The sequence below is a fragment of the Anopheles maculipalpis genome, chromosome 2RL (assembly GCF_943734695.1).
Source record: "Anopheles maculipalpis chromosome 2RL, idAnoMacuDA_375_x, whole genome shotgun sequence".
Classification (NCBI taxonomy): domain Eukaryota; kingdom Metazoa; phylum Arthropoda; class Insecta; order Diptera; family Culicidae; genus Anopheles; species Anopheles maculipalpis.
In genome coordinates, this window is record NC_064871.1 from 55,260,545 (window position 1) to 55,272,149 (window position 11,605).

Below are 11,605 nucleotides of genomic sequence, written 5' to 3' on the forward strand. Positions count from 1 at the left end.
TAAATAGGGAGCTAAACGCATAGTTTGCGTGTGATAAACAAAAGCAGGAATGGGACGGATTCCCTTTCCTACCACTCTCTTTACCCTTCCTTTCTTCCACTCGTATCCCCATTTATACTGCGCCAATTTACACCAAGGAAAAAGCCGTTTTGCTGCTATTTGGGAATTCCTTTAGTGTTTTGTAAATAGTATCTTCCCAAATCTATCGTTAATTTAAGTTACATTCTCCCTCCGTTATATACATTTTTTTATTAAGCTGGATGAAAACCGCCTCCCTTTTTAGTTTTTTTTTTTCATAGCTGTGCAGTTTTGCAATTGACTTTAATTGGATTTCAATACCACAGCTATATGATTAAAAAAAATACAATCTTTCTTAGCCCCTATTTTCTTTACAATTTTATATCGAACGCTCATATCGTTGTATGCGCCATTCGTCGCACTACATTGCTTTCAAAGCTTATGGAGAGAAGTGAACGTAAGTTCGTTTAAATGAGTTTATAAAAAAAGGGAATTTAGTTGTGCAAAATGTTGCGAAAAACAAGCCATATCACGGAGAACTTCTGCTATACGATGCACAGGACACTTTTATTTCAAAAGGGCGCTAGGGCGAGTTGATGATAGGGATAGTAACACAAACAGCCAATACGTCAACAACAACAAAAATGACGTCCTCTCTCGTGTGTACGTGAAACATGAGGTAAAACTAAACACCTAACAAGCAAAGAATGATAAAAGTAGAGAGAGAGAGAGAGAGAGAGAGCAACTCCCCCGTGTCAGATGCATTTAACAAAGAGCAACAAAAGTACACAGTATAAAGGTTGCAAAAGTCAATCATCATCAGCACACAACACAACGCATAACAGGATAAAAATGTTGGCATCGTTAATTGACAGGCCCCAAAAGAAAACCGACAATATAGGTAGTGTATTATGAAGCAGTAGAGTAGAGTAGAGCAATTTTATGTCAACAAACAGCGCATGCACGCACGCACGCACGCACGCACTATAGTTAAATGAAACTTTGTAATATAAATTGCGCGTACCTTAAAGTAGATTTAACAAAAAAAAAACAAAAAACAATTTCAAATTTCCCACGCAACCGATCGAGCAGCAAAAGGATAACGAGTTCTAGAAGATCCTGTGTGATCTTGTGTCAGGATCAGGATGTGTGAGCCTCCCTTTGGTCGATTTTTTTTTAACTATTTTTCGTTTCACTCCAAACGAATGTTGCTGAGGATGATGTGGGCAGTTTTGCTTTGTTTGACTTTTTCTTTTGTTACCGCCTATCTTTCCACTTGTTTCATGCGACGGGGAAAACAAAATACACACGGCCACACGATAAGATAAACTGTTTGTTTCGAGAAGTGCTCTTGTGGAATGAGTCCGATTGTGCACAAACAATAATCGGTAGTTACATGAGCAGGTTTGTAATAAAAAAAAAAAGCAAAAAAGGGAATACATTAGCAGCATTGCGACCGATAGATAGATTGATAGATAGATAGATACAGATTGTCTATGCGTGTGTGTGTGTGTGTTTTTGTGTTTGTATGCAAGGGCAAAAAAAGAAAGTGTGTGCGCGCGTGCACATCATGCGGAAATGTTGCAAAAAGCAAAAAACAAAAGGTAATTTTCAAATCGATTTGTTTTTGTGTTTTTGCGAACAACCTTCTGCCTCCCAGAAGTTGGGAAAATAATTAGTCTTAAAGTTCCGATGCATAATAACTACACGCGTAGAAAAGAATAAGATGAAGAAGAGGAGGAAGAAGAAAACAACCAAATGCTAGTCTTATTTGTTAAGAGTTTTGGGTAAGAAATGTTTAAAAAAAGGGCTCCGGCAAACTACTATAACGACGATGAGGATTGAAGGCGTTTGCTGCTGGAAATAGTGTGTAACAACAACTGTGTAATTTACTACTACTGCTATTACTATTTTTAATATTATTATTGATCTAATTATTACCCTTCGATCCGTAAGTGAGAACTAAACCCGAGATGTGAAAACAAAAACAAAAAACCTACACACATACAAACACCTTCATGAATATAGTGAAAAATAAATTGAAAATGCGAAAAAGAAGCATAAACATTTGAGTACACAAAACAAACAAAAGTGCTATTAGTGTGTTATTCGTTGCTTCCATTCATTTGCAGCTGTAGATTTGGACAAGCTTTGAGAAAAAAGCACGTACTGCACGTTTCGTTTCAATATCCCCCAAAACTACACCGTTCGTTCGTTCTATTTGAGGATTTCTTTTTTTTTTTTTCGTTTAGCCTTCGCAAAGGTTCATAATACAGTTTAACCATAATAACTGTAAAAATCCAGGTCATCTAAAAATGGCTCATCCATTGTGTGTTGTCCGTACTCACGATTACTAATTATTTGCTTTTCGGCAGGAGAGAAGGAGTCATAGTTTTCGATTTTTTTCTTCTATCTTTTTTATCAGCTCATTAGTTTGTTTGCTTGCTCTCACTTGTGGAGTGTGAAAATTAATCTTTCACTTCAACAAGGTGCGCAAAGCAGGAATACTACTACTTCGTTATTGATAAGATTTGCAACACTTCATCACGTTCAAAATTTGATTTGAACCATCAACAGAGTTGTGGAGGGTCTGTGTGTATGTTTGTGTTCGACCGCCTGATAACCCGCTGCTTAGTCACCCACTAGTGATGCGGTGCTTACCGGCCACACGGTAACTTACCCGACAGAGTCCCCAGAACAAAGCAACCCAGAGTGTGCAACACAATACAGCAACCACCAAAAGAAGGGGGGGAGAAAAACAAATGTCTTCATATCTTATCAGCAATTTCAGTCCATAATCGATAATGGTGGGACAGCGACGTTGTGCCCGAGCAACACCGCCATACCACTGGCTGATGGAAATAACGCTCTCGGATCGGCATACACATTGTTGAAGCAATGATGAGTAATTTTATTCGTCAGCTGCAGTTATTTAACACAGTGCAAGATACCTTGAAATTGTATTTGAATAGTAAAATTTGTTTAAAACATACGCAGTAAACCATCCATGACACGTATGTCCTCATTGTAGCAAATGCTGGTAAATGCTAAATGTCCTAGATTATATGTAGCCTTAGCGACTCAAAGCCTCTATGAATAGGGGGCGATTGTTTCAATACTTCACCACGTGGTGCAAAGTGATGAAAAGTCTTCGATTGCTTGAAATAAACGTTCAAACAGGTTCGTCTTTAGTAAAGCCTTTTAGTCAAATTTGAAGATAGGAAGAAATTTCAATTTCCAAATCGTTGATTAAATCTTATTCGTAAGGGCCGGCCTCTGTCAATCCAATACCTTTGCATTTCTGGTGGATTCATCAAAGCCAGTCGCAATTTGAGGCGCTACCATGCCCTTGTCTATCCAGCTGGTTGTTCCGACGTCACCGGAGCTTGACCCGTCTAATTCGCTGCACAAGAGTGAGATAATTGTACTAGTGTTGGCCGTTCTGGTTCGAAGCTAGCAAAAAGGATGCCTATGCTTTCGATCCGCTCCGATTCTTTGATTCCGTTCGTTTTCTTTTTTTTTTTTAATTCCGATTTGAATGATGAATGGTTTTTTTTTCAGATATCATTCCCGTTTACATTACCGAAAATAAGTTTCAGTTTGGGGCGGCCCGGTGCTCCAGGCGACAGCGGCGCCGGTCTTTAAACGGAACGACCGGGGTTCAAATCCCATCCGGACCGTCCCCCCGTAGTGAGAACTGACAATCCAACTACGTGGTATCGGAGAGTCTAGTAAGCCATTGGATGGATGGCCGTCGTGACCTAGCAGGTCGTTAAGCCAAGAAGAAGAAGAAGTATCACTTTGATAGGTTTTGTGACCATCAAAATGCCAGTTTAGTAATTTAAAAAATCCGTTTCTTTTGCTATTTGAACCAGTTCCGGTCCATTCTTTTTTTAACTCCTTACTTTTCACCTAATAGAACTAGCCACTGTAACGACTTCTAAATCGTTGTTCTTCTCTTCTTCTGCTTATCCTGCTCTATTGAGCAAAACAATTGCCCTGGTCGTCAAACCGCCATTTCAAACAAACTCTACTACTGCATTATTCCATCCGAGGCTGAATCCGTTGTCCGGCAAGTTCGACTCCACGTGATTCAGCAAACGAGCTTTGTACCTGTGCTCAGCTTCGTGCTTCCAAACCAAACGGATTGCTCTATTTACATCTCGTGCCCCAACCATCGTATCCTTCCGGCATTGGCCACCGTCAGGATATTTGTACCTCTGTCAGCATTACTCAATACGAATGTCCTTAGAGCACCGACAGAGTTTGTGAAGCACTTGACTTCCAATGAAAATGCGCCTCCAAATTTCACTGCTTAGGTTGATATTCGTCGTTACGAACGTACTAAGTCAACAAAACTCATCGCCCACGACGAAAGCGTCATTCCAATTCTAAAGACTTTGGCTTTCAATCTTGTAGGCGCGTCACACTTTTTAGATCTTCGGGGCTCCAGTTCGTTGAATAGGATAGTCTCCGTTGAATGAGAACGTTCAAAGAGGCCGCCGGTCAACGCCCACTACACCCACTTTTGAGCTTCCATTGGTATTCTGGGCTCCAACATTCGTACCAGCTGCTCAAAGAATTCTTGTGGCTGCATAACAGTCTATACCGCACCCTGGTGCTATGTATTATAGGCAGCCTTGAAATCGATTCTCAAGAAATGCGACGGGATCTGGTACGGTTTGTGATAGCGAGGGGCACAAGCCTCCAAGCATCCAGAACTATGATGGCTCGAGAGTAAGCATCATCCATCCTGTTGCGTTACTTAGTTTCCACTCGTGCGGCAGTTCTTACTGGAGCCAGTCTATGCGTGTTAGTGGCAAGCCTCTTCAACGCCCACGGTGTCAAAAATCCTTCAAAGCATTTTCAGAAATCCCTCAAAGCAACAACTATAAGAATCCTTTGAACGTAATCCATGTCTCAGAGGCTGAAAGTACAATTCAAACCCACAGCGTTGTACCCCGGTCCGCGTATAGAAGATGACCCGGACCACCTTCATACCATCGGGTGTCGAATGGTGCTTTCTAGTACGAGACTGGAAAGAGTACGGGATAAACCCATCTCCCGGACACAAACCCTTTCTGAGAGTTTTGTATCCATCTTCAACTTGCATGTTATGTTGGCAATTGCCAATAGCAGGTTAAAACCAGCTAAACTTGTAGAGATAAAGAATAGTATGTTTCATAATTGACTCTTTCGTTTGCAATCAATCTTGAATTTCTTCATCTTCTTCTTCTTTGGGGAGAAGGACTATATCCTCCTATGTGTATTCAGAGAATTGTCCGAGCTTCCATATTCAGAGGCTAACTTTCTCTGTTTCATACTTCGGCTATCCAGAGTCATATGATCGTGAATTTCAACATCCATTTTACCCACAAAACACTAAATGTACACACTTTTATTTCCACCACTGTAAGCCGACCGGTTCTCTAGTCGTCACTTTTGACATTTGAATGTAGCTAGATTGTTACAAACAAGGACAGATGTTCTCACTTTTGTTTTTTAACCCATAAACAGCATACTACAAACACAAATTTACAGAAGAGAATCATCTTTTTTATTCACTCAATTCCCAGGTCTTTGTTCTTTCCACGCCATAGCATATCGAATAAATATTCACCAAAACAAAACAACGCATCTCTACACACCTTTTGCATTGCACGAAGTGTTGTGGACCAACCGCTTGTACATTCAGTCCCGACGAATTCCAACTCCAAAAATAAATCGTTTAGCATTTGTTTGTGCACAGCGGAGGACAGTTTAACTTTGCTAAATCACTGTGTTTTAAAAAAATATTTACTAGAAAGTAGTGCAAGCAAAGGTATTGGAGGTTTTCTAGACAGTTTACAAAAAATTGACCGTTCGCAAGGGAGCAAATTCATTTTAAAGCAGGAAACATTTACACCCGATGTGAACGGCGCTCGCAAACGCATGTGCTTATGATTGTACCGGCTAATGTTTTGATGTCGTAATAGTACAACTAGGAGGACCGTGAGCACAGCATGTAAATGATTCTATTACGTGCAACAATTCCAATAGTTCTTAATTGGACAGCATTTATTTGTAATGAACGGTCAACTCCATAAGCTAGCATTATTCGCCTGCCTCTGCCGGTGGTTGAAACGGTTATCATCATTCAATTTGCATACCAACGTACATGGGACCAGAGAGTGGATCTATCGCACCAATTCATCACCCACAACACTACTGCATCCAAAGTGTGGTGCTCCAATCTAATCTGTTCTTTTGATTATCGCACAGTATACAACCGTCGTTTGCTCTCAAACCCGCTACGCGACCGTCCTAGTGGCCCTGATCGTTGGCAGTTCGTCTCGACACAGCGCGATAAGCAGGACCAAAACGAGCACACGGTTTTCTGTACAAACAACATGGCCACACTAGCTTCGCTGTCGAAATTTTGCACATATCTAGCAAAACCTGCTACGCAAACGGTAAGCAAACAAATTATCCTACACAATGTAACATTGCTCTTACCATGTGTTTTGCGTCTTTTCCTCCTATACTAGTGTTTCCGGGTGCCCAAACGCAACCTGAACCTGTTGGAGTACCAAAGCAAGAAGCTGTTGGAGGAGAGTGGAGTTGCGATACAAAACTTTCGCATACTGGAGGGCAAAAAGGATGCTGATGTGTTGAAAGATTTCGGTACGTATACACACTATTGCAAGTGGTTGTCGGGTGTGCCGGCAATTCTAGATAACGAAATGAAACTGACGCGATTTGTGTCGATTTTTGATTGATTACAAAGATGTAAACGAGTACGTCGTGAAGGCACAGATCTTAGCAGGCGGCCGCGGCAAAGGTCACTTCGATAATGGTTTCAAAGGTGGCGTACACATCACCAAGGAGTAAGTACATTGCTTTTCTTTCAGCAAAAGAAGAAGAAAATAAGACTAACATTTTCCATTCCCAATTTTATTTCGTCGTGACAGTCGCGCAGCTGTAATCCCGCTGGTAGAGAAAATGGTTGGCCATAAGCTTATAACGAAGCAAACACCCAAAGATGGAATTCTCGTGAAAAAGGTGATGGTGGCCGATAGTATCAATATTGTGCGCGAAACTTACCTATCGATCGTGATGGATCGTGAACACAACGGCCCGGTACTGATCGCTTCACCGGATGGCGGGATGGATATTGAGGCGGTAGCGGAGGAAACACCCGATCGTATAAAAACAATCCCGATCAACATCACAAGCGGAATCTCCCGGCAGCAGGCCATCGATGTGGCCCGGTTTTTGGAATTTAAGGGTCCGCTGGTGGAAAAAGCTGCTGACGAAATCACAAAACTGTACGGTTTATTTACCAAGGTGGACGCGGTACAGATTGAAATCAATCCACTCGCCGAGACGGACGATGGACGGGTGATTTCGGTCGATGCAAAGCTCAACTTTGACGATAACGCTCAGTTCCGCCAGAAGGACATTTTTGCGATGGAAGTACACGAGGACACCGATCCGAAAGAGATCGAAGCCTCGAAGTACAACCTCAACTACATCGCGATGGAGGGCAATATCGGATGTCTCGTTAATGGGGCCGGTCTAGCGATGGCTACCATGGACATCATCAAGTTAAATGGTGGCAGTCCGGCCAACTTTCTGGACGTCGGTGGCAACGTGAAGGAGGACCAGGTGCTAAAAGCATTCCAAATCCTTACCTCGGACACGAACGTGAAAGCGATCTTGGTGAATGTGTTCGGAGGCATCGTGAACTGTGCCACGATTGCCAATGGTATCGTAAACGCGACCAAAACGATGAACCTACAAGTGCCATTGATCGTACGGCTGGAGGGAACGAATGTGCAGGCCGCAAAGAAGATCCTGGAACAGTCTGGGCTTGAGATTCAATCTGCGCATGATCTTGACGAGGCAGCAAAGAAAGCGGTTCAATCGATTTGAACGGTTTAGTTTAATACGATTGAAACAAGCCATGAGTCTTCCGAATGAACCTCGTCGTTAGTCATCAACACTATAGGAGATGAAAGTCGCCGGAAATGTTCAGCTTATAGTGTGGGGGTGTGTGTGTGGTGTTTGAGAAACAAACACAAATGTTGCATTTTTTAGTTAAAATAAAATTATTTTTTACAAAAGATGCAAGTTGGAAATATATTATCTTCAGACGGTGAATTACATTAAACAGCAACAGATTAAACATTCGATACATTATCATCTGAATTCTACGTGCAAGATGCTTTTTACAAAAAAAATGTTTACACTCGCTTTTGACAACCTTTCGGTGGTTACCTAGGAAATCAGCCATGGCTGCCTTAAAAAAATCTTCAAGAGCAGCAGTTGTTCGATCTTGGCTACAGCAAGTTTGGATAGGATTGTGGAATAGAGATTGGAGGGAAAAATCGATTTGTAGCTGTTGAAGTCAGTACGACAGCTGATTCAACAGTCAACAGTTCAGTGGATCTCTAGAACACGAGAGTCATCAAAAAGAGAAATTTTTATTTACAATTGATTATGACGGTCCAATGCCGTATTGTCCATCAAAAAGAGAAAATTGAAGAAAAAAATATTATTAGAAAATTATTTAGAATTAGAAAATTTGAACATTAGAAATTTTATTTCCAATGCGTACGTTTTTGTTTGTCGAGCGATTAGCAGAATGGGATTAAATTTCAAGCGTTGATTTTTTATTTCATTGACTCAGGTTCTGGGAGAGTTCATCAACACGATAATCAAAATGCAAAAAATGTACGGAAAAAATAGTGTCTCCATTGTTTAGCAAGAAATTCTTTCTATTGCCCTTTACGCCTGCACTACCATGACGCCAAAGGCACTTGAATATATAATTCGAATTAGTTTTCTACGGATACGCTTCCCCGTGGCCACGAGCGTACCAAAAGCCCCCCATCTAGTCTTCGTTAAATCCTTTAGCGTTAGCCTCAACAACCATTAGCAACATATTCAAATACATCTTCAGAAAATGCTTCCCGCCATTTGAAAACGGGAAGCTGAGATGGTAACTTCAAAAATACTTTAGCTCTAGTCTGTCAGTGTGTTTGTGCGAGTGTGCCAGTCTTGTATCGAACGCACTTGGTGCTTGCTACGTACGTTAAGAATCAAATTTGGGTTACACGATTCGAATCCAAATACTACGACTAGCTTTTCAATACGCTTGCCGGCTTAATAAGATGCTTACCGGTGGGAAACAGTTTTAGCGAACCTTTGCTACACGTTCCTCCTACCATCGACGATTTCCTCTGAACCTTCCGCCGCGACCACCACCACCACGATCCTGACGGGCCGCAAACCTTGTCGCCATGTCCCGCACCTCGTACGGCACTTCCTGATTCGCTTCCTCCAAGATTTTGATCAATTCTGCCGCCACCGCCCAATCGGATCGTGTCATAAAGCTAAGTGAAATGCCGCTCCGCCCAGCACGTCCCGTACGTCCTACTCGATGTACGTACTCTTCAATGTTACGGGGAAAGTCATAGTTCACCACGTGCGATATGTCCTCGATATCAAGCCCGCGGGATGCCACATCCGTGGCAATGAGTATGGACACTGCGCCACTCTTAATGTCTTCCAGTGCTTGCTCGCGATCGGCCTGCTCCCGATTACCGTGAATCGATTGGCACGGGATGCCGGACAAAATGAACTCGGACGACAGATCATCGGCACGCGTTTTTTTGCCACAGAATATGATCACCTTATCCGTTGGCTGCATGTCGCGCACAAATTCATTGATGCGATGGAACTTGTCCTCCTCATCAATCACCTCGATCAGCTGCGTGACGGTGTGAGTGGCCGCCAGATCGAGTGTACCGATGTACACCTGAATTGGATTGTTCATGTAGCTTTGTGCGAGCCGGCGCACACCATCCGGCCACGTGGCACTAGTCATTACCGTTTGTCGATCCGGGCGCACATCCAACAGTACTTTGCGGATCTGCGGTTCGAAACCCATGTCCAGCATACGGTCAGCTTCGTCCAGCACGAGGTACGTGATGCTCGTTACATCCACCACACCCTCCTGCACGAGATCGTTCAAACGGCCCGGTGTGGCAATCAGTATCTCCACACCACCCCGGACAACATTGATCTGTGCCTTTCGATCACCACCACCATACAGACAGACGGCCTTTATGCCACGGAACTGATACTTCGTCACCTCCTTCTCGATCTGAAGCGCAAGTTCCCGTGTCGGTGCCAGCACCAGCACATTCGGTCCACCACGGCTACCGCGCGGAACCGGCTGTCCCTCGATGTGAATAAACGCGGGCAGCAGAAAGGCTAACGTTTTGCCCGTACCGGTCTGTGCGATGCCAATCAAATCTTCACCTTGCAACAGCACCGGCCAAGCTTGAGCCTGAATCGGCGACGGTTTGATAAAGTTCTGTTTACGCAGTTCGTCCATCAATTCGGGAAAATCTCCAAATGCTTGATGAAACTCGCACACCGGATTTGGGATCGGTTTACTCTTGGCGCCCTTTTCCTTAAAGGTGCGTTCCACGACGATGTTTTTGTTAGCCTCACGGAATGCGGCCACTTCGGCAGGGCTCATTTCGGCCACTTCTTTGCGCTCATTGTAGAATGCTTTCACAAGCGGTGGACACTTGGCCCATCGTTCCTTAGCAGCATCGTCGGATGCTTTGTTTACAGAATCCCAATCGATGATTTCGTCACTTTCGTACGCATCGGAACGGTATGAGTAATGAGTTTTACCGCGGTCGCTAGTCGTGCGTTGGCCGGAATTGTAAAAATCGTTGTTCCCTCTATCACGACCTCGACTACCACCACTATTATCATCAATACCCCTATAAGAACTACTATCGCTAGTCTTGGACCATCCACCTCCTCCAGTGGCACTGTCATAACGGTTGCTACGATGATCACAGCTACTGCGCTGCTCATTCGGCGAGCCTCTCCTGAACCCTGATCTAGCAGCCGGATCAAAACTTCGCGAGTTTTCCCTTCCGCCTCCATTTATTATATCCTGTATGGCTCTTTCAGCCGCTCTAACATTCGCTGGATCACCGGATATCGTTATCGTACCCGTACCACCGCCATTGGACCGATCGTTATCTGCAAAAAACGCCACACGAGCAAGCAATATGTTGTTTGAATCCTATCAATTAAATTACAACACCTTTTCGTCAACCGGGTTCTTACCAATATCGATGCGTGTATTCGTTCGGTTCCGTAAGTCCTGAACAGTGGCACCTCGTTTTCCAATAATTTTTGGAATGATATGACTCTGCACCTCTATCCGGACACGATCTCCGCCTCCACCGTATGACCTCGAAACTTCACCTCGTGACCATTTATCGCGACTATCAGCATCCTTTTCTGACCGCTTTGGTCTATGCGACGGTGCGGTCGATTCCGGCATGCTCGGTTGCGGTACATAGGGTATCTGGGAACTACTATCATCGTCCCAACACTCGCTGTCGTTCCACATTTACTGTGTTTATGCTTCCTTGTGTGTTAATCACGGAGAAAACGATTTTTTTTATTCTAGGACAAATTCCGGATGCTTGGCAATAGAATTGAAGAAAATCAACCTGCGAAAATTCGGAAATGCAACATACAGACGGTTTGTTCGATCAAAACAAGGATG

General features: G+C 43.3%; 4 protein-coding genes across 4 annotated transcripts in view; 3 read left to right on the top strand and 1 right to left on the bottom strand.

The window, feature by feature from the left end:
• The window catches only part of LOC126556860 (metastasis-associated protein MTA1), a 137,816-nt gene that overhangs the window by 17,418 nt on the left and 108,793 nt on the right, over nt 1-11,605 (top strand). The window lies entirely within an intron of this gene.
• Nucleotides 3,497-11,605, top strand: part of LOC126558508 (uncharacterized) — a 246,009-nt gene continuing 237,900 nt past the window's right edge. The window contains exon 1 of the mRNA XM_050214532.1: nt 3,497-3,501. The gene's annotated coding sequence lies outside the window, so the exon portion shown is untranslated. The remainder of the gene's footprint in view (nt 3,502-11,605) is intronic.
• Nucleotides 6,183-7,932, top strand: LOC126558126 (succinate--CoA ligase [GDP-forming] subunit beta, mitochondrial). Its single transcript, XM_050214080.1, has 4 exons — nt 6,183-6,470; nt 6,546-6,681; nt 6,785-6,884; nt 6,969-7,932. Exons 1-4 carry the CDS (start codon nt 6,408-6,410, stop codon nt 7,930-7,932), a joined length of 1,263 nt encoding a protein of 420 aa, XP_050070037.1. The 5' UTR covers nt 6,183-6,407.
• On the bottom strand, nt 9,224-11,446 carry LOC126557257 (probable ATP-dependent RNA helicase DDX43). The gene is made up of 2 exons (XM_050212965.1): nt 11,158-11,446; nt 9,224-11,070 (listed from the first exon to the last, which is right to left on the bottom strand). Exons 1-2 carry the CDS (start codon nt 11,444-11,446, stop codon nt 9,224-9,226), a joined length of 2,136 nt encoding a protein of 711 aa, XP_050068922.1.

What these genes read in the sequence shown, in the direction of transcription:
- LOC126558126 (XM_050214080.1), top strand. Translation starts at nt 6,408, where the DNA reads ATGGCCACACTAGCTTCGCTGTCGAAATTTTGCACATATCTAGCAAAA. An exon ending in TGATGTGTTGAAAGATTTCG is followed by an intron (nt 6,682 to 6,784) that starts GTACGTATACAC and finishes TTGATTACAAAG; the next exon opens with ATGTAAACGAGTACGTCGTG. An exon ending in GGCGTACACATCACCAAGGA is followed by an intron (nt 6,885 to 6,968) that starts GTAAGTACATTG and finishes TCGTCGTGACAG; the next exon opens with TCGCGCAGCTGTAATCCCGC.
- LOC126557257 (XM_050212965.1), bottom strand. Translation starts at nt 11,446, where the DNA reads ATGTGGAACGACAGCGAGTGTTGGGACGATGATAGTAGTTCCCAGATA. An exon ending in GAATACACGCATCGATATTG is followed by an intron (nt 11,071 to 11,157) that starts GTAAGAACCCGG and finishes CGTTTTTTGCAG; the next exon opens with ATAACGATCGGTCCAATGGC.